General features: G+C 53.3%; 1 protein-coding gene across 5 annotated transcripts in view; it reads right to left on the bottom strand.

The window, feature by feature from the left end:
• LOC134948214 (uncharacterized) overlaps positions 1 to 21,895 on the bottom strand; it is a 128,688-nt gene that overhangs the window by 7,695 nt on the left and 99,098 nt on the right. For 4 of the 5 annotated variants that reach the window (XM_063936061.1, XM_063936060.1, XM_063936063.1 and 1 more), the window contains exons 7-12: positions 6,646 to 6,723; positions 6,276 to 6,548; positions 5,899 to 6,114; positions 4,792 to 4,869; positions 434 to 688; positions 95 to 310 (exon numbers count right to left, since the gene is read on the bottom strand). In XM_063936061.1, the coding sequence (XP_063792131.1) occupies positions 95 to 310; positions 434 to 688; positions 4,792 to 4,869; positions 5,899 to 6,114; positions 6,276 to 6,548; positions 6,646 to 6,723 (1,116 nt within the window). The remainder of the gene's footprint in view (positions 1 to 94; positions 311 to 433; positions 689 to 4,791; positions 4,870 to 5,898; positions 6,115 to 6,275; positions 6,549 to 6,645; positions 6,724 to 21,895) is intronic. The other variant, XM_063936064.1, reaches the window with a different exon arrangement.

The following is a 21,895-nucleotide window of genomic DNA, read 5'->3' as shown; positions in this document are numbered from 1 at the left end:
TGTACTAATGGGCTAGGGTTGGCCTTTTTTGCAGATGGCGGCCATTTTCACATGCAAAATCCAGGCTGAGCGCATGGTCTTCCCAGGTTCTGACCTGTCACCGTGATTGTTGGGCCTCCAGTCTTGGCCCAGATGTTCTCCCCGCAGGACGTGTCGCTGTGCTTCAGGGTCTTCAGCGTCAGGAGGTGCTCTGCCCATTTCTGAGCCTCCTGGCTTATCCTGGAATTCAGCTGCAGGGGTCTGGCTCCGTGCTGCGACCGGTAAGTGTTGTTGATCTTCAGGAACTCCAGCGCAAACGCCCTTGTGTCTACTAGACAAGAAAAGAGCGCGGGTTACAGTGTGTGCCCCATCCGCCTGGCACTCGGCTGTGGGAACAATGTGCGCTTGGAAACTCTCCCACCCCCTAACATCACATCGGCTGTAGAGCAATTACCGGAGGACGATGCGGCAGAATCCTCCCCGCGGGCTGGCGGATAGTAACTTCCCGCTGTCCCTCTGTCGCTAGGACCTGCCGTCCCCTCAGTTACCGGGGTGCCCTTTGGCAGGACATTCTTCTGGAAGTAGCCGGGGTTGGTGATGTTCCCAGCTGGGCTGTACTGGGCAACTGCGATCACCATTCCTTTACCGTCCACAGCCTTGGCGATGCCAACTTCTCTGGAGTCTTTCCAAACCACCTGCGTAAAGTGACCTGAAAACGAGAAGGCAGCGAGTCCGGTTATAACAAGGTCCTTCCGGATCATGGCTCATTCAATGCTTTACAGAGGACATCAATAGGAACTTCCATGTATTTAATTAGCAAATAAGGCATCAATCTGATTTATTTGGCAGGGGGGGCGTAGTAACCTCTTTTATCCAGCAGATGTCCCTATTGCAATGGATAAATCTCACCATATATTGTAGTGATGTGAGGAGGGGAATGGAGGCAGCAGGAAGCCACAGACCGTTATATAGTGGGAGGAGCAGTGTTCCCAGCAGCACAGAGTATATCAGGAGATGAGTGATGTGTCAGTGAGGACAGGGCTGCATGTGACAGGGGCAGTGACATGATGTGAGGAGGGGAATGGGGGCAGCAGGAAGCCACAGACTGAGAGTTATATAGTGGGAGGAGCAGGGTCCCCAGCAGCACAGAGTATATCAGGAGATGAGTGATGTGTCTGGGAGGACAGGGCTGCATGTGACAGGGCAGTGACATGATGTGAGGAGGGGAATGGAGGCAGCAGGAAGCCACAGACTGAGAGTTATATAGTGGGAGGAGCAGGGTCCCCAGCAGCACAGAGTATATCAGGGGATAAGTGATGTGTCAGTGAGGACAGGGCTGCATGTGACAGGGGCAGTGACATGATGTGAGGAGGGGAATGGAGGCAGCAGGAAGTCACAGACAGTTATATAGTGGGAGGAGCAGGGTCCCCAGCAGCACAGAGTATATCAGGAGATGAGTGATGTGTCAGTGAGGACAGGGCTGCATGTGACGGGGCAGTGACATGATGTGAGGAGGGGAATGGAGGCAGCAGGAAGCCACAGACTGAGAGTTATATAGTGGGAGGAGCAGGGTGACCAGCAGCACAGAGTATATCAGGAGATGAGTGATGTGTCAGTGAGGACAGGGCTGCATGTGACAGGGGCAGTGACATGATGTGAGGAGGGGAAAGGAGGCAGCAGGAAGCCACAGACTGAGAGTTATACAGTGGGAGGAGCAGGGTCCCCAGCAGCACAGAGTATATCAGGAGATGAGTGATGTGTCAGTGAGGACAGGGCTGCATGTGACAGGGGCAGTGACATGATGTGAGGAGGGGAAAGGAGGCAGCAGGAAGCCACAGACTGAGAGTTATACAGTGGGAGGAGCAGGGACCCCCAGCAGCACAGAGTATATCAGGAGATGAGTGATGTGTCAGTGAGGACAGGGCTGCATGTGACAGGGGCAGTGACATGATGTGAGGAGGGGAATGGAGGCAGAAGGAAGTCTATATACACAATGTTATATTATATTACATTACAAATCCAACTGATACTCATCTAATTCTAATGCTGTGCTAAAGTCCTGTAAAGTCAGTTTATAATTAATTTTATTCATCATTAGACGTTAGATATTAAGAGATCAATTTGAATGATTACAGTAATCTAGAATGAAATGTTATGCAACTGGGAAAGGTTTAAAATGTAACTTGATAAGAAAATCATTCAGCAGAACACACCGTGCCTGCAACCATTGTACAACCATACTGTGTGTAATAATTACTGTATGTAAACATATATATGTATATTAGAGATGAGCGGGTTCGATTTTACTCGGTTCTTAAAAACGGCATCTTATTGGCTCGTGGATGTCACGTGTTTTGGATAGCCAATAGAAAAAATCCGGATAAAACCGAACGGACATTAATTCTGGCGTTAAATCCAAACCCGCTCAACTCTAATATATATACACCTTGCTAGATACGGTTAGTTATATTTTACTGTTAGCACACAGGATTACGCACTTTGGGGCACGTTTGAACAGTTTAGGAGGAGCCTCAGAATCCCTCTGTGCTGCTGTGAACGTTTACTTGCTCAGGTTGGCCTTATACCGCCTTAGTCCCCCCCACTTAACCAACCCAAGGAAGCAAATTGGTTAATTTTAAATGCTCTGTGCTGCTGTTAGCAAACCCACTTCCTGTCCTGCTCATCCCCATTTGTGAACACCGAATGCATTAGATAAAGTTACCTACGTATTGCACCAAAACAATTACCGTATATACTTGAGTATAAGCCGACTTTTTCAGCACGTTTTTTTGTGCTGAAAAAGCCACCTCGGCTTATACTCGAGTCAGCGTTAGGAGGGACACGGAGAGCGCAGCGCGCAGCTCTCCTGTGTCCCTCCTGCATCTCCGGCGGCAGCAGCGTGTGTGTGTTAAAGGAAGTGCACGAACCGGCACTTCCTTTAACACACGCTGCTGCCGCCGGAGACGCAGGAGGGACACAGGAGAGCCGCGCGCAGCGCTCTCCATGTCCCTCCTTCAGAAGACAGCGCGGGAGCGACGGAGGGTAAGTATCTGGCACTGTGGGGCATATCTGGCACTGTGGGGCATATCTGGCACATCTGGGTCACATCTGGCACATCTGGGGCACATCTGGCACTGTGGGGCACATCTGGCACTGTGGGGCACATCTGGCATATCTGGCACTGTGGGGCACATCTGGCACTGTGGGGCACATCTGGCACTGTGGGGCACATCTGGCACTATGAGGGCTGTGTACGGCTAGAGCTGTATTTCCCACCCTAGGCTTATACTCGAGTCAATAAGTTTTCCCAGGTTTTTGTGGTAAAATTAGGTGCCTCGGCTTATATTCGGGTCGACTTATACTCGAGTATATACGGTATATAGACTCTACTAATGACATATCTGAGTGTGAAAAATAGAACGTATACCTGTTCCCTAATATTGTAAGTAACGGACTGCGAGAGGAAAATATTTGTTGAATAAATAACTAAATAGTAAGATACTTAAGTGGGAAATGTATCAAACCTTGGAGAGATAAAGTGTAGAAGTTGCTATAGCATAATCAGCATCTGGCTATCATTTAACAAGAACAGTCTATCAAATTACAATTAGGGGTCTATGTAGTAAGCCTTGGAGAGAGATAAAGTACTGTACCAGCCAATCAGCTCCTAACTGCCATGTCATAGGCTGTGTTTGAAAGATGAGCCAGGAGCTGATTGGTTCAGGCTTTATCACCATCTACTTTATCTCGCTCCAAGGTTTAGTAAATAGACCACTAAGCCTTGGAGAGAGATAAAGTACCAGCCAATCAGCTCCTAACTGCCACGTTACAGGCTGTGTTTGAAAAATGAGTTATTTGATGATTGGTTGTTAGTTTCTCTCTCTCCAAGGTTTAGTACACAGACACCCTAGTATGGGCGACCTCTCCAAGGTTCAGTACACAGACACCCTAGTATGGGCGACCTCTCCAAGGTTTAGTACACAGACACCCTAGTATGGGCGACCTCTCCAAGGTTTAGTACACAGACACCCTAGCATGGGCGACCTCTCCAAGGTTCAGTACACAGACACCCTAGTATGGGCGACCTCTCCAAGGTTTAGTACACAGACACCCTAGTATGGGCGACCTCTCCAAGGTTCAGTACACAGACACCCTAGTATGGGCGACCTCTCCAAGGTTTAGTACACAGACACCCTAGTATGGGCGACCTCTCCAAGGTTCAGTACACAGACACCCTAGTATGGGCGACCTCTCCAAGGTTCAGTACACAGACACCCTAGTATGGGCGACCTCTCCAAGGTTTAGTACACAGACACCCTAGTATGGGCGACCTCTCCAAGGTTCAGTACACAGACACCCTAGTATGGGCGACCTCTCCAAGGTTTAGTACACAGACACCCTAGTATGGGCGACCTCTCCAAGGTTTAGTACACAGACACCCTAGTATGGGCGACCTCTCCAAGGTTTAGTACACAGACACCCTAGTATGGGCGACCTCTCCAAGGTTTAGTACACAGACACCCTAGTATGGGCGACCTCTCCAAGGTTTAGTACACAGACACCCTAGTATGGGCGACCTCTCCAAGGTTTAGTACACAGACACCCTAGTATGGGCGACCTCTCCAAGGTTTAGTACACAGACACCCTAGTATGGGCGACCTCTCCAAGGTTTGATACATCTCCCGCTAAGAGTAAAACAAGTAAAGAAGGACTATAACAGTGTGATATTATATAATGAGACGCCCCGCTCTGACGAGGGATCAGGTCAGCCCGTGAGATCTTACTACAGCGTTACTTGCACTGTATCCTCACCCGTGTTAGACTGAAAGCCGGGCTTGCTGAAATTGTAGTCCTTTATCTCGCTGTACCAGGTTTCCACAACCTCGGAGCCTGAAATACATAAGTTCCATTAATAATGTAATAAAGGGACAATACAAGGGAATACATAGAGTAATATCCCCGCTCATCATTCCTATCGACACTCCGCCCTGACTACGGTCGCTGCAAGGACTGTAACAGGACTGTCTGGGCAAGTAAGGGTGTTCGTAGAACAGACTTTAGGGCTGAAGCACAGATGAGCCTAAGTCGGCCGCCATTACACTAGCACATAACTAAATGAGGATACAGCCGGTACGCTGAGCTCTGCGCATACCTGTGACCGCGCCTACAGCCTCGTTAGCCGAACTGCAAACTCCATGTTACTCTCATTCCAATGCACCTGGAAATGGGAGCTGCGTGCTCCCATAGATGGCTGCGCTGGGCCAGTGTGCAGGTGCATCACAAAAATGAGCGCGGGATCTGTCGGCAACGTCAAGCGACTCCGCACCAGCCGCTTTGCGAGTGCGTCCCTCCTCTGCTCATTTTGTTTCGGAGTATAATAAAAGGTGTTGCACCCTCGTTTGTCAACTGTCAGCTCTGCGACAGGTCATCATTTGTCAGCTACAGGCTATTCACTGGCACAAAGAACAAGAATGGAGGCGGACCCCGCATGTTACTTATACACAGATCACTGCCCCAGTCTCTCCCCCTAACAGCCGTCGTTCACCCGGGGCAACGAATAGCGTTCTCACCTACATGTTCCGTATGTTACTTTCATTTTGACCAGTCCACTGTCCCTCACAACAAGGCTCAGCTCCATGATGGCTTTTACTCTGGTCCAGAGCCACGGCACGGAGTGGCGACTTAGAGGGGACAGCTGACGGAGTAATCTGCATGTTAGGTGGGCTCAGCTCAGAGCCGACATGCCACTCACATTAAAAGGTGGACGCGATGTGTACTCAACAGCAATGAAGAGGGTGCAGGGTCTATATAGGGCAGCATTAAACAACCATCAGACGTTGCAGCAGTTCTATAAAACTGTATACCACCCGGATACTGGCCTCTGCAGCATATCCCCCTTTACTAGGTGGTAGATCGTACCTGAGGCGTCCCAGACGTTTGAGTTCCACTTGTACCACAGGTTCTCTCCATGGTTGGTGTTACTGTGCTGAAGAGCATTGATGGACAGAAGATGGTCGGCCCATTTCTGGCTGGATTCGCTCAAGTCGCGGGAGAGCTGTAGGGGGGGTGCTCCATGCATCTGCCGCAACTTGTTGTGCGCATCCAACGCTTCCTGCTCAAAGGTGCCCAGTTTTACTGAAAAAAAGAATGAAAAACTTGTTGAAATGTCTTATTAGCCCTGGCTTCACATAAATGAGGAGAAGACACAGGACCGCTGCCAAGATCTGGCCAACCGAGTCCATCCATGTAAGTCCAGCCCTAACCGGGGAAACACGCGATACATTTGTAGGTCTTACCCGGTCGAACGACCCCAGCCACAGGTTTCCTGTCTCCAGTCTTCTCCGGTACATATGACTTGGAGGTCCCAGGTTTCCAACGTGAGCCAGATCCATCGCTGTCCGTTGATGGTGCTGATCCGGTTGGCAGCACGTTCTTCTCAAAGTACCCTGGGTTGGTGATATTCCCAGCGGGGTTGTACTGTCCCACCACAAAGAAAAGTCCATTGCCGTCTGTGGCCACCCCAACGCCGACCTCTTTCGAGTCCTTCCAGACGACCTGCGTGAAGTGACCTTCGTAATGCAAGACAACCAAGGATGGTGAGGGATGAATCAGAAAAACCCAAAATATGTCGATGAGCAAAGTGACAACGCTGCGCCTGAATATTACCTGTGTTACTGCGGAAACCGGGCCTTCCGAAATCATAGTTCTTTATCTCCTCGTACCACGAGTCCACGGGCTCCTGACCTGTATACGGGGAAAGTATTTGTTAGGACCGCTCCCTGACGATACCACCGGCACGAAACACCAAATTAAGACTGGCACTTTGCCAAGTGTGAAGGAACTGAAGCTATATTTTAAAGGAAAAAGTTTATTTTTACATTTAGATTTCAAGTAGAGTTGTCACCTGAGGACATTCCCCCTTTCTCCTTAATGTCTCACCACCTTCTCCAATTCGTTGTGTGGGGAGGTGAATCTTCCCTGGGAACCCTGCTGCTATCTATATATCCCTCCAATTCCAGGTATACGAAGGTTCCTAACAGAGTCAGGGGGGTGTTTAGCAAAGAACGGAGAGATATAAAATCAAAAAAGCACTGACCAATAAGCTCTGAGCTGCCATATCACAGACTGTGCTTAAAAAATGACAGGTGCCAATTGGTTGGTACTTCATCTCTCTCCATGCTTTGATAAATACCCCCCTCAGTGCTCAGAAGGCTTGAAGATATCGTGAGCAAAGGGGCATGGTAGTAACTGGATGGGAGAGCAGCAGTTACAGTAGTGTTCGGGTAACCGGGAGGGAGAGCAGCAGTTACAGTAGTGCTCGGGTAACTGGGAGGGAGAGCAGCAGTTACAGTAGTGCTCGGGTAACCGGGAGGGAGAGCAGCAGTTACAGTAGTGCTCGGTAAATGTGAGGGAGAGCAGCAGTTACAGTAGTGCTCGGGTAACCGGGAGGGAGAGCAGCAGTTACAGTAGTGCTCGGGTAACTGGGAGGGAGAGCAGCAGTTACAGTAGTGCTCAGGTAACTGGGAGAGAGAGCAGCAGTTACAGTAGTGCTCGGGAACAGTGAGGGAGAGCAGCAGTTACAGTAGTGCTCGGGTAACCGGGAGGGAGAGCAGCAGTTACAGTAGTGCTCGGGTAACAGTGAGGGAGAGCAGCAGTTACAGTAGTGCTCGGGTAACAGTGAGGGAGAGCAGCAGTTACAGTAGTGCTCGGTAACCGGGAGGGAGAGCAGCAGTTACAGTAGTGCTCGGGTAACAGTGAGGGAGAGCAGCAGTTACAGTAGTGCTCGGGTAACAGTGACGGAGAGCAGCAGTTACAGTAGTGCTCGGGTAACAGTGAGGGAGAGCAGCAGTTACAGTAGTGCTCGGTAACCGGGAGGGAGAGCAGCAGTTACAGTAGTGCTCAGGTGATTGTGAGGTACAGTAGCAGTTACAGTAGTGCTCGGGTAACTGAGGGAGAGCAGCAGTTACAGTAGTGCTCGGTAACCGGGAGGGAGAGCAGCAGTTACAGTAGTGCTCGGGTAACAGTGAGGGAGAGCAGCAGTTACAGTAGTGCTCGGGTAACTGGGAGGGAGAGCAGTAGTTACAGTAGTGCTCGGGTAACTGGGAGGGAGAGCAGCAGTTACAGTAGTGCTCGGGTAACAGTGAGGGAGAGCAGCAGTTACAGTAGTGCTCGGGTAACCGGGAGGGAGAGCAGCAGTTACAGTAGTGCTCGGGTAACTGGGAGGGAGAGCAGCAGTTACAGTAGTGCTCGGGTAACTGGGAGGGAGAGCAGCAGTTACAGTAGTGCTCGGGTAACTGGGAGGGAGAGCAGCAGTTACAGTAGTGCTCGGTAACCGGGAGGGAGAGCAGCAGTTACAGTAGTGCTCGGGTAACTGGGAGGGAGAGCAGCAGTTACAGTAGTGCTCGGGTAACTGGGAGGGAGAGCAGCAGTTACAGTAGTGCTCGGGTAACCGGGAGGGAGAGCAGCAGTTACATTAGTGCTCGGTAACCGGGAGGGAGAGCAGCAGTTACAGTAGTGCTCGGTAACCGGGAGGGAGAGCAGCAGTTACAGTAGTGCTCGGGTAACTGGGAGGGAGAGCAGCAGTTACAGTAGTGCTCGGGTAACTGGGAGGGAGAGCAGCAGTTACAGTAGTGCTCGGGTAACTGGGAGGGAGAGCAGCAGTTACAGTAGTGCTCGGGTAACTGGGAGGGAGAGCAGCAGTTACAGTAGTGCTCGGGTAAATGTGAGGGAGAGCAGCAGTTACAGTAGTGCTCGGGTAAATGTGAGGGAGAGCAGCAGTTACAGTAGTGCTCAGGTAACCGGGAGAGAGAGCAGCAGTTACAGTAGTGCTCGGGTAACTGGGAGGGAGAGCAGCAGTTACAGTAGTGCTCGGTAACCGGGAGGGAGAGCAGCAGTTACAGTAGTGCTCGGTAACCGGGAGGGAGAGCAGCAGTTACAGTAGTGCTCGGGTAAATGTGAGGGAGAGCAGCAGTTACAGTAGTGCTCGGGTAAATGTGAGGGAGAGCAGCAGTTACAGTAGTGCTCAGGTAACCGGGAGAGAGAGCAGCAGTTACAGTAGTGCTCGGGTAAATGTGAGGGAGAGCAGCAGTTACAGTAGTGCTCGGGTAACTGGGAGGGAGAGCAGCAGTTACAGTAGTGCTCGGGTAAATGTGAGGGAGAGCAGCAGTTACAGTAGTGCTCAGGTAACCGGGAGAGAGAGCAGCAGTTACAGTAGTGCTCGGGTAAGTGGGAGGGAGAGCAGCAGTTACAGTAGTGCTCGGGTAACCGGGAGGGAGAGCAGCAGTTACAGTAGTGCTCGGGTAACTGGGAGGGAGAGCAGCAGTTACAGTAGTGCTCGGTAACCGGGAGGGAGAGCAGCAGTTACAGTAGTGCTCGGGTAACTGGGAGGGAGAGCAGCAGTTACAGTAGTGCTCGGGTAACAGTGAGGGAGAGCAGCAGTTACAGTAGTGCTCGGTAACCGGGAGGGAGAGCAGCAGTTACAGTAGTGCTCGGGTAACTGGGAGGGAGAGCAGCAGTTACAGTAGTGCTCGGTAACAGTGAGGGAGAGCAGCAGTTACAGTAGTGCTCGGTAACTGGGAGGGAGAGCAGCAGTTACAGTAGTGCTCGGGTAACAGTGAGGGAGAGCAGCAGTTACAGTAGTGCTCGGTAACCGGGAGGGAGAGCAGCAGTTACAGTAGTGCTCGGTAACCGGGAGGGAGAGCAGCAGTTACAGTAGTGCTCGGGTAACTGGGAGGGAGAGCAGCAGTTACAGTAGTGCTCGGTAACCGGGAGGGAGAGCAGCAGTTACAGTAGTGCTCGGGTAACAGTGAGGGAGAGCAGCAGTTACAGTAGTGCTCGGGTAACTGGGAGGGAGAGCAGTAGTTACAGTAGTGCTCGGGTAACTGGGAGGGAGAGCAGCAGTTACAGTAGTGCTCGGGTAACAGTGAGGGAGAGCAGCAGTTACAGTAGTGCTCGGGTAACCGGGAGGGAGAGCAGCAGTTACAGTAGTGCTCGGGTAACTGGGAGGGAGAGCAGCAGTTACAGTAGTGCTCGGGTAACTGGGAGGGAGAGCAGCAGTTACAGTAGTGCTCGGGTAACTGGGAGGGAGAGCAGCAGTTACAGTAGTGCTCGGTAACCGGGAGGGAGAGCAGCAGTTACAGTAGTGCTCGGGTAACTGGGAGGGAGAGCAGCAGTTACAGTAGTGCTCGGGTAACTGGGAGGGAGAGCAGCAGTTACAGTAGTGCTCGGGTAACCGGGAGGGAGAGCAGCAGTTACATTAGTGCTCGGTAACCGGGAGGGAGAGCAGCAGTTACAGTAGTGCTCGGTAACCGGGAGGGAGAGCAGCAGTTACAGTAGTGCTCGGTAACCGGGAGGGAGAGCAGCAGTTACAGTAGTGCTCGGGTAACTGGGAGGGAGAGCAGCAGTTACAGTAGTGCTCGGGTAACTGGGAGGGAGAGCAGCAGTTACAGTAGTGCTCGGGTAACTGGGAGGGAGAGCAGCAGTTACAGTAGTGCTCGGGTAACTGGGAGGGAGAGCAGCAGTTACAGTAGTGCTCGGGTAAATGTGAGGGAGAGCAGCAGTTACAGTAGTGCTCGGGTAAATGTGAGGGAGAGCAGCAGTTACAGTAGTGCTCAGGTAACCGGGAGAGAGAGCAGCAGTTACAGTAGTGCTCGGGTAACTGGGAGGGAGAGCAGCAGTTACAGTAGTGCTCGGTAACCGGGAGGGAGAGCAGCAGTTACAGTAGTGCTCGGTAACCGGGAGGGAGAGCAGCAGTTACAGTAGTGCTCGGGTAAATGTGAGGGAGAGCAGCAGTTACAGTAGTGCTCGGGTAAATGTGAGGGAGAGCAGCAGTTACAGTAGTGCTCAGGTAACCGGGAGAGAGAGCAGCAGTTACAGTAGTGCTCGGGTAAATGTGAGGGAGAGCAGCAGTTACAGTAGTGCTCAGGTAACCGGGAGAGAGAGCAGCAGTTACAGTAGTGCTCGGGTAAATGTGAGGGAGAGCAGCAGTTACAGTAGTGCTCGGGTAACTGGGAGGGAGAGCAGCAGTTACAGTAGTGCTCGGGTAAATGTGAGGGAGAGCAGCAGTTACAGTAGTGCTCAGGTAACCGGGAGAGAGAGCAGCAGTTACAGTAGTGCTCGGGTAAGTGGGAGGGAGAGCAGCAGTTACAGTAGTGCTCGGGTAACCGGGAGGGAGAGCAGCAGTTACAGTAGTGCTCGGGTAACTGGGAGGGAGAGCAGCAGTTACAGTAGTGCTCGGTAACCGGGAGGGAGAGCAGCAGTTACAGTAGTGCTCGGGTAACTGGGAGGGAGAGCAGCAGTTACAGTAGTGCTCGGGTAACAGTGAGGGAGAGCAGCAGTTACAGTAGTGCTCGGTAACCGGGAGGGAGAGCAGCAGTTACAGTAGTGCTCGGGTAACTGGGAGGGAGAGCAGCAGTTACAGTAGTGCTCGGTAACTGGGAGGGAGAGCAGCAGTTACAGTAGTGCTCGGGTAACAGTGAGGGAGAGCAGCAGTTACAGTAGTGCTCGGTAACCGGGAGGGAGAGCAGCAGTTACAGTAGTGCTCGGTAACCGGGAGGGAGAGCAGCAGTTACAGTAGTGCTCGGGTAACTGGGAGGGAGAGCAGCAGTTACAGTAGTGCTCGGGTAACTGGGAGGGAGAGCAGCAGTTACAGTAGTGCTCGGGTAACTGGGAGGGAGAGCAGCAGTTACAGTAGTGCTCGGGTAAGTGGGAGGGAGAGCAGCAGTTACAGTAGTGCTCGGGTAACTGGGAGGGAGAGCAGCAGTTACAGTAGTGCTCGGGTAAATGTGATGGAGAGCAGCAGTTACAGTAGTGCTCAGGTAACCGGGAGAGAGAGCAGCAGTTACAGTAGTGCTCGGGTAACTGGGAGGGAGAGCAGCAGTTACAGTAGTGCTCGGTAACCGGGAGGGAGAGCAGCAGTTACAGTAGTGCTCGGTAACCGGGAGGGAGAGCAGCAGTTACAGTAGTGCTCGGGTAACTGGGAGGGAGAGCAGCAGTTACAGTAGTGCTCGGGTAACTGGGAGGGAGAGCAGCAGTTACAGTAGTGCTCGGGTAAATGTGAGGGAGAGCAGCAGTTACAGTAGTGCTCAGGTAACCGGGAGAGAGAGCAGCAGTTACAGTAGTGCTCGGGTAAGTGGGAGGGAGAGCAGCAGTTACAGTAGTGCTCGGGTAACCGGGAGGGAGAGCAGCAGTTACAGTAGTGCTCGGGTAACTGGGAGGGAGAGCAGCAGTTACAGTAGTGCTCGGGTAACTGGGAGGGAGAGCAGCAGTTACAGTAGTGCTCGGTAACTGGGAGGGAGAGCAGCAGTTACAGTAGTGCTCGGGTAACAGTGAGGGAGAGCAGCAGTTACAGTAGTGCTCGGTAACCGGGAGGGAGAGCAGCAGTTACAGTAGTGCTCGGGTAACTGGGAGGGAGAGCAGCAGTTACAGTAGTGCTCGGGTAAATGTGAGGGAGAGCAGCAGTTACAGTAGTGCTCAGGTAACCGGGAGAGAGAGCAGCAGTTACAGTAGTGCTCGGTAACCGGGAGGGAGAGCAGCAGTTACAGTAGTGCTCGGTAACAGTGAGGGAGAGCAGCAGTTACAGTAGTGCTCGGGTAAATGTGAGGGGGAGCAGCAGTTACAGTAGTGCTCGGGTAAACGGGAGGGAGAGCAGCAGTTACAGTAGTGCTCGGGTAACCGGGAGGGAGAGCAGCAGTTACAGTAGTGCTCGGTAACTGGGAGGGAGAGCAGCAGTTACAGTAGTGCTCGGTAACAGTGAGGGAGAGCAGCAGTTACAGTAGTGCTCGGGTAACTGGGAGGGAGAGCAGCAGTTACAGTAGTGCTCGGGTAACTGGGAGGGAGAGCAGCAGTTACAGTAGTGCTCGGGTAAATGTGAGGGGGAGCAGCAGTTACAGTAGTGCTCGGGTAACCGGGAGGGAGAGCAGCAGTTACATTAGTGCTCGAATAACCGGGATGGGGAGCAGCAGTTACAGTAGTGCTCGGGTAATAGTGAGGAAGAGCAGCAGTAACAGTAGTGCTCGGGTAAATGTGAGGGAGAGCAGCAGTTACAGTAGTGCTCGGGTAACTGGGAGGGAGAGCAGCAGTTACAGTAGTGCTCGGGTAACTGGGAGGGAGAGCAGCAGTTACAGTAGTGCTCGGGTAAGTGGGAGGGAGAGCAGCAGTTACAGTAGTGCTCGGGTAACTGGGAGGGAGAGCAGCAGTTACAGTAGTGCTCGGGTAAATGTGAGGGAGAGCAGCAGTTACAGTAGTGCTCGGGTAACAGTGAGGGAGAGCAGCAGTTACAGTAGTGCTCGGGTAACTGGGAGGGAGAGCAGCAGTTACAGTAGTGCTCGGGTAACAGTGAGGGAGAGCAGCAGTTACAGTAGTGCTCAGGTAACCGGGAGAGAGAGCAGCAGTTACAGTAGTGCTCGGTAACCGGGAGGGAGAGCAGCAGTTACAGTAGTGCTCGGTAACCGGGAGGGAGAGCAGCAGTTACAGTAGTGCTCGGGTAAATGTGAGGGAGAGCAGCAGTTACAGTAGTGCTCGGGTAACTGGGAGGGAGAGCAGCAGTTACAGTAGTGCTCAGGTAAATGTGAGGGAGAGCAGCAGTTACAGTAGTGCTCAGGTAACCGGGAGAGAGAGCAGCAGTTACAGTAGTGCTCGGGTAAGTGGGAGGGAGAGCAGCAGTTACAGTAGTGCTCGGGTAACCGGGAGGGAGAGCAGCAGTTACAGTAGTGCTCGGTAACTGGGAGGGAGAGCAGCAGTTACAGTAGTGCTCGGGTAACAGTGAGGGAGAGCAGCAGTTACAGTAGTGCTCGGGTAACAGTGAGGGAGAGCAGCAGTTACAGTAGTGCTCGGGTAACTGGGAGGGAGAGCAGCAGTTACAGTAGTGCTCGGGTGACTGGGAGGGAGAGCAGCAGTTACAGTAGTGCTCGGGTAACCGGGAGGGAGAGCAGCAGTTACAGTAGTGCTCGGTAACCGGGAGGGAGAGCAGCAGTTACAGTAGTGCTCGGGTAACTGGGAGGGAGAGCAGCAGTTACAGTAGTGCTCGGTAACTGGGAGGGAGAGCAGCAGTTACAGTAGTGCTCGGGTAACAGTGAGGGAGAGCAGCAGTTACAGTAGTGCTCGGGTAACAGTGAGGGAGAGCAGCAGTTACAGTAGTGCTCAGGTAACCGGGAGAGAGAGCAGCAGTTACAGTAGTGCTCGGTAACCGGGAGGGAGAGCAGCAGTTACAGTAGTGCTCGGTAACTGGGAGGGAGAGCAGCAGTTACAGTAGTGCTCGGGTAACAGTGAGGGAGAGCAGCAGTTACAGTAGTGCTCGGGTAAATGTGAGGGAGAGCAGCAGTTACAGTAGTGCTCAGGTAACCGGGAGAGAGAGCAGCAGTTACAGTAGTGCTCGGTAACCGGGAGGGAGAGCAGCAGTTACAGTAGTGCTCGGGTAAATGTGAGGGGGAGCAGCAGTTACAGTAGTGCTCGGGTAACCGGGAGGGAGAGCAGCAGTTACAGTAGTGCTCGGGTAATAGTGAGGAAGAGCAGCAGTAACAGTAGTGCTCGGGTAATAGTGAGGGAGAGCAGAAGTTACAGTAGTGCTCGGGTAATAGTGAGGAAGAGCAGCAGTAACAGTAGTGCTCGGGTAAATGTGAGGGAGAGCAGCAGTTACAGTAGTGCTCGGGTAACAGTGAGGAAGCGCAGCGGTTACAGTAGTGCTCGGGTAACAGTGAGTGAGAGCAGCAGTTACAGTAGTGCTCGGGTAACAGTGAGTGAGAGCAGCAGTTACAGAAGTGCTCGGGTAACAGTGAGGGAGAGCAGCAGTTACAGTAGTGCTCAGGTAACAGTGAGGTAGAGCAGCAGTTACAGTAGTGCTCGGGTAACTGGGACGGAAAGCAGCAGTTACAGTAGTGCTCGGGTAAGTGGGAGGGAGAGCAGCAGTTACAGTAGTGCTCAGGTAACAGTGAGGTAGAGCAGCAGTTACAGTAGTGCTCGGGTAACAGTGAGGGAGAGCAGCAGTTACAGTAGTGCTCAGGTAACAGTGAGGTAGAGCAGCAGTTACAGTAGTGCTCGGGTAACTGGGAGGGAGAGGAGCAGTTACAGTAGTGCTCGGGTAACTGGGAGGGAGAGCAGCAGGTACAGTAGTGCTCAGGTAACAGTGAGGGAGAGCAGCAGTTACAGTAGTGCTCAGGTAACAGTGAGGTAGAGCAGCAGTTACAGTAGTGCTCGGGTAACTGGGAGGGAAAGCAGCAGTTACAGTAGTGCTCGGGTAACTGGGAGGGAGAGCAGCAGTTACAGTAGTGCTCGGGTAAATGTGAGGGAGAGCACCAGTTACAGTAGTGCTCGGTAACCGGGAGGGAGAGCAGCAGTAACAGTAGTGCTCGGGTAACCGGGAGGGAGAGCAGCAGTTACAGTAGTGCTCGGGTAACTGGGAGGGAGAGCAGCAGTTACAGTAGTGCTCGGGTAAGTGGGAGGGAGAGCAGCAGTTACAGTAGTGCTCGGGTAAGTGGGAGGGAGAGCAGCAGTTACAGTAGTGCTCGGGTAACTGGGAGGGAGAGCAGCAGTTACAGTAGTGCTCGGCTAAATGTGAGGGAGAGCAGTAGCTACAGTAGTGCTCGGGTAACAGTGAGGGAGAGCAGTAGCTACAGTAGTGCTCGGGTAACAGTGAGGGAGAGCAGCAGTTACAGTAGTGCTCGGGTAACTGGGAGGGAGAGCAGCAGTTACAGTAGTGCTCGGGCTACCGGGAGGGAGAGCGGCAGTTACAGTAGTGCTCGGGCTACCGGGAGGGAGAGCAGCAGTTACAGTAGTGCTCGGGCTACCGGGAGGGAGAGCAGCAGTTACAGTAGTGCTCGGGTAAGTGGGAGGGAGAGCAGCAGTTACAGTAGTGCTCAAGTGACTGTGAGGGAGAGCAGCAGTTATAGTAGTGCTCGGGTAAATGTGAGGGAGAGCAGCAGTTACAGTAGTGCTCGGGTAATAGTGAGGGAGAGCAGAAGTTACAGTAGTGCTCGGGTAATAGTGAGGAAGAGCAGCAGTAACAGTAGTGCTCGGGTAAATGTGAGGGAGAGCAGCAGTTACAGTAGTGCTCGGGTAACAGTGAGGAAGCGCAGCGGTTACAGTAGTGCTCGGGTAACAGTGAGGGAGAGCAGCAGTTACAGTAGTGCTCGGGTAAATGTGAGGGAGAGCAGCAGTTACAGTAGTGCTCGGGTAACAGTGAGGGAGAGCAGCAGTTACAGTAGTGCTCGGGTAACTGGGAGGGAAAGCAGCAGTTACAGTAGTGCTCGGGTAAGTGGGAGGGAGAGCAGCAGTTACAGTAGTGCTCGGGTAAGTGGGAGGGAGAGCAGCAGTTACAGTAGTGCTCGGGTAACAGTGAGGGAGAGCAGCAGTTACAGTAGTGCTCGGGTAACAGTGAGGAAGCGCAGCGGTTACAGTAGTGCTCGGGTAACAGTGAGTGAGAGCAGCAGTTACAGTAGTGCTCGGGTAACTGGGAGGGAAAGCAGCAGTTACAGTAGTGCTCGGGTAAGTGGGAGGGAGAGCAGCAGTTACAGTAGTGCTCGGGTAAGTGGGAGGGAGAGCAGCAGTTACAGTAGTGCTCGGGTAACTGGGAGGGAGAGCAGCAGTTACAGTAGTGCTCGGGTAACTGGGAGGGAGAGCAGCAGTTACAGTAGTGCTCGGGTAAATGTGAGGGAGAGCACCAGTTACAGTAGTGCTCGGTAACCGGGAGGGAGAGCAGCAGTAACAGTAGTGCTCGGGTAACCGGGAGGGAGAGCAGCAGTTACAGTAGTGCTCGGGTAAGTGGGAGGGAGAGCAGCAGTTACAGTAGTGCTCGGGTAAGTGGGAGGGAGAGCAGCAGTTACAGTAGTGCTCGGGTAAGTGGGAGGGAGAGCAGCAGTTACAGTAGTGCTCGGGTAAGTGGGAGGGAGAGCAGCAGTTACAGTAGTGCTCGGGTAAGTGGGAGGGAGAGCAGCAGTTACAGTAGTGCTCGGGTAAGTGGGAGGGAGAGCAGCAGTTACAGTAGTGCTCGGGTAAGTGGGAGGGAGAGCAGCAGTTACAGTAGTGCTCGGGTAACTGGGAGGGAGAGCAGCAGTTACAGTAGTGCTCGGGTAAGTGGGAGGGAGAGCAGCAGTTACAGTAGTGCTCGGGTAAGTGGGAGGGAGAGCAGCAGTTACAGTAGTGCTCGGGTAACTGGGAGGGAGAGCAGCAGTTACAGTAGTGCTTGGGTAACCGGGAGGGAGAGCAGCAGTTACAGTAGTGCTCGGGTAAATGTGAGGGAGAGCAGTAGTTACAGTAGTGCTCGGGTAACTGGGAGGGAGAGCAGCAGTTACAGTAGTGCTCGGGTAACTGGGAGGGAGAGCAGCAGTTACAGTAGTGCTCGGTAACTGGGAGGGAGAGCAGCAGTTACAGTAGTGCTCGGGTAACTGGGAGGGAGAGCAGCAGTTACAGTAGTGCTCGGGTAAATGTGAGGGAGAGCAGCAGTTACAGTAGTGCTCGGTAACCGGGAGGGAGAGCAGCAGTTACAGTAGTGCTCGGTAACCGGGAAGGAGAGCAGCAGTTACAGTAGTGCTCGGGTAACCGGGAGGGAGAGCAGCAGTTACAGTAGTGCTCGGGTAACTGGGAGGGAGAGCAGCAGTTACAGTAGTGCTCGGGTAAATGTGAGGGAGAGCAGCAGTTACAGTAGTGCTCGGTAACCGGGAGGGAGAGCAGCAGTTACAGTAGTGATCGGGTAACAGTGAGGGAGAGCAGTAGCTACAGTAGTGCTCGGGTAACAGTGAGGGAGAGCAGCAGTTACAGTAGTGCTCGGGTAACAGTGAGGGAGAGCAGTAGCTACAGTAGTGCTCGGGTAACAGTGAGGGAGAGCAGCAGTTACAGTAGTGCTCAGGTAACCGGGAGAGAGAGCAGCAGTTACAGTAGTGCTCGGGTAACCGGGAGGGAGAGCGGCAGTTACAGTAGTGCTCAAGTGACTGTGAGGGAGAGCAGCAGTTACAGTAGTGCTCGGGTAAATGTGAGGGAGAGCAGCAGTTACAGTAGTGCTCGGGTAACCGGGAGGGAGAGCAGCAGTTACAGTAGTGCTCGGTAACCGGGAGGGAGAGCAGCAGTTACAGTAGTGCTCGGGTAAATGTGAGGGGGAGCAGCAGTTACAGTAGTGCTCGGGTAACTGGGAGGGAGAGCAGCAGTTACATTAGTGCTCGAATAACCGGGATGGGGAGCAGAAGTTACAGTAGTGCTCGGGTAATAGTGAGGAAGAGCAGCAGTTACAGTAGTGCTCGGGTAAATGTGAGGAAGAGCAGCAGTTACAGTAGTGCTCGGGTAACAGTGAGGAAGCGCAGCGGTTACAGTAGTGCTCGGGTAACAGTGAGGGAGAGCAGCAGTTACAGTAGTGCTCGGGTAAATGTGAGGAAGAGCAGCAGTTACAGTAGTGCTCGGGTAACAGTGAGGAAGCGCAGCGGTTACAGTAGTGCTCGGGTAACTGGGAGGGAGAGCAGCAGTTACAGTAGTGCTCGGGTAACAGTGAGGGGGAGCAGCAGTTACAGTAGTGCTCGGGTAACAGTGAGGAAGCGCAGCGGTTACAGTAGTGCTCGGGTAACTGGGAGGGAGAGCAGCAGTTACAGTAGTGCTCGGGTAACCGGGATGGAGAGCAGCAGTTACAGTAGTGCTCGGGTAACTGGGAGGGAAAGCAGCAGTTACAGTAGTGCTCGGGTAAGTGGGAGGGAGAGCAGCAGTTACAGTAGTGCTCGGGTAAGTGGGAGGGAGAGCAGCAGTTACAGTAGTGCTCGGGTAACTGGGAGGGAGAGCAGCAGTTACAGTAGTGCTCGGGTAACTGGGAGGGAGAGCAGCAGTTACAGTAGTGCTCGGGTAAATGTGAGGGAGAGCACCAGTTACAGTAGTGCTCGGTAACCGGGAGGGAGAGCAGCAGTAACAGTAGTGCTCGGGTAACCGGGAGGGAGAGCAGCAGTTACAGTAGTGCTCGGGTAACTGGGAGGGAGAGCAGCAGTTACAGTAGTGCTCGGGTAACAGTGAGGGAGAGCAGTAGCTACAGTAGTGCTCAGGTAACAGTGAGGGAGAGCAGCAGTTACAGTAGTGCTCGGGTAAGTGGGAGGGAGAGCAGCAGTTACAGTAGTGCTCGGGTAACTGGGAGGGAGAGCAGCAGTTACAGTAGTGCTCGGGTAAGTGGGAGGGAGAGCAGCAGTTACAGTAGTGCTCGGGTAACTGGGAGGGAGAGCAGCAGTTACAGTAGTGCTCGGGTAACTGGGAGGGAGAGCAGCAGTTACAGTAGTGCTCGGGTAAGTGGGAGGGAGAGCAGCAGTTACAGTAGTGCTCGGGTAAGTGGGAGGGAGAGCAGCAGTTACAGTAGTGCTCGGGTAAGTGGGAGGGAGAGCAGCAGTTACAGTAGTGCTCGGGTAAGTGGGAGGGAGAGCAGCAGTTACAGTAGTGCTCGGGTAACTGGGAGGGAGAGCAGCAGTTACAGTAGTGCTCGGGTAACTGGGAGGGAGAGCAGCAGTTACAGTAGTGCTCGGGTAAGTGGGAGGGAGAGCAGCAGTTACAGTAGTGCTCGGGTAACTGGGAGGGAGAGCAGCAGTTACAGTAGTGCTCGGGTAAGTGGGAGGGAGAGCAGCAGTTACAGTAGTGCTCGGGTAAGTGGGAGGGAGAGCAGCAGTAACAGTAGTGCTCGGGAAACCGGGAGGGAGAGCAGCAGTTACAGTAGTGCTCGGGTAACTGGGAGGGAGAGCAGCAGTTACAGTAGTGCTCGGGTAACTGGGAGGGAGAGCAGCAGTTACAGTAGTGCTCGGGTAAGTGGGAGGGAGAGCAGCAGTTACAGTAGTGCTCGGGTAACTGGGAGGGAGAGCAGCAGTTACAGTAGTGCTCGGGTAAGTGGGAGGGAGAGCAGCAGTTACAGTAGTGCTCGGGTAACTGGGAGGGAGAGCAGCAGTTACAGTAGTGCTCGGGTAACTGGGAGGGAGAGCAGCAGTTACAGTAGTGCTCGGGTAACTGGGAGGGAGAGCAGCAGTTACAGTAGTGTTCGGGTAACCGGGAGGGAGAGCAGCAGTTACAGTAGTGCTCGGGTAACCGGGAGGGAGAGCAGCAGTTACAGTAGTGCTCGGTAAATGTGAGGGAGAGCAGCAGTTACAGTAGTGCTCGGGTAACCGGGAGGGAGAGCAGCAGTTACAGTAGTGCTCGGGTAACTGGGAGGGAGAGCAGCAGTTACAGTAGTGCTCAGGTAACTGGGAGGGAGAGCAGCAGTTACAGTAGTGCTCGGGTAACCGGGAGGGAGAGCAGCAGTTACAGTAGTGCTCGGTAAATGTGAGGGAGAGCAGCAGTTACAGTAGTGCTCGGGTAACAGTGAGGGAGAGCAGCAGTTACAGTAGTGCTCGAGTAACAGTGAGGGAGAGCAGCAATTACAGTAGTGCTCGGTAACCGGGAGGGAGAGCAGCAGTTACAGTAGTGCTCGGTAACCGGGAGGGAGAGCAGCAGTTACAGTAGTGCTCAGGTGATTGTGAGGTACAGTAGCAGTTACAGTAGTGCTCGGGTAACTGAGGGAGAGCAGCAGTTACAGTAGTGCTCGGTAACCGGGAGGGAGAGCAGCAGTTACAGTAGTGCTCGGTAACCGGGAGGGAGAGCAGCAGTTACAGTAGTGCTCAGGTGATTGTGAGGTACAGTAGCAGTTACAGTAGTGCTCGGGTAACTGAGGGAGGGCAGCAGTTACAGTAGTGCTCGGGTAACTGGGAGGGAGAGCAGCAGTTACAGTAGTGCTCGGGTAACAGTGAGGGAGAGCAGCAGTTACAGTAGTGCTCGGGTAACTGGGAGGGAGAGCAGCAGTTACAGTAGTGCTCGGGTAACTGGGAGGGAGAGCAGCAGTTACAGTAGTGCTCGGGTAACTGAGGGAGAGCAGCAGTTACAGTAGTGCTCGGTAACCGGGAGGGAGAGCAGCAGTTACAGTAGTGCTCGGTAACCGGGAGGGAGAGCAGCAGTTACAGTAGTGCTCGGGTAACTGGGAGGGAGAGCAGCAGTTACAGTAGTGCTCGGGTAACTGGGAGGGAGAGCAGCAGTTACAGTAGTGCTCGGGTAACTGGGAGGGAGAGCAGCAGTTACAGTAGTGCTCGGGTAACTGGGAGGGAGAGCAGCAGTTACAGTAGTGCTCGGGTAAGTGGGAGGGAGAGCAGCAGTTACAGTAGTGCTCGGGTAACTGGGAGGGAGAGCAGCAGTTACAGTAGTGCTCGGGTAAATGTGAGGGAGAGCAGCAGTTACAGTAGTGCTCAGGTAACCGGGAGAGAGAGCAGCAGTTACAGTAGTGCTCGGTAACCGGGAGGGAGAGCAGCAGTTACAGTAGTGCTCGGTAACCGGGAGGGAGAGCAGCAGTTACAGTAGTGCTCGGGTAAATGTGAGGGAGAGCAGCAGTTACAGTAGTGCTCAGGTAACCGGGAGGGAGAGCAGCAGTTACAGTAGTGCTCGGGTAACCGGGAGGGAGAGCAGCAGTTACAGTAGTGCTCGGGTAACAGTGAGGGAGAGCAGCAGTTACAGTAGTGCTCGGGTAACTGGGAGGGAGAGCAGCAGTTACAGTAGTGCTCGGGTAAATGTGAGGGAGAGCAGCAGTTACAGTAGTGCTCAGGTAACCGGGAGAGAGAGCAGCAGTTACAGTAGTGCTCGGGTAAGTGGGAGGGAGAGCAGCAGTTACAGTAGTGCTCGGGTAACCGGGAGGGAGAGCAGCAGTTACAGTAGTGCTCGGGTAACTGGGAGGGAGAGCAGCTGTTACAGTAGTGCTCGGTAACCGGGAGGGAGAGCAGCAGTTACAGTAGTGCTCGGGTAACTGGGAGGGAGAGCAGCAGTTACAGTAGTGCTCGGTAACTGGGAGGGAGAGCAGCAGTTACAGTAGTGCTCGGGTAACAGTGAGGGAGAGCAGCAGTTACAGTAGTGCTCGGTAACCGGGAGGGAGAGCAGCAGTTACAGTAGTGCTCGGGTA

The sequence above is a fragment of the Pseudophryne corroboree genome, chromosome 8 (genome assembly GCF_028390025.1).
Source record: "Pseudophryne corroboree isolate aPseCor3 chromosome 8, aPseCor3.hap2, whole genome shotgun sequence".
NCBI lineage: Eukaryota > Metazoa > Chordata > Amphibia > Anura > Myobatrachidae > Pseudophryne > Pseudophryne corroboree.
Note: the sequence above shows the minus strand (reverse complement) of the source record. Positions and strands in the feature narration are given on the sequence as shown.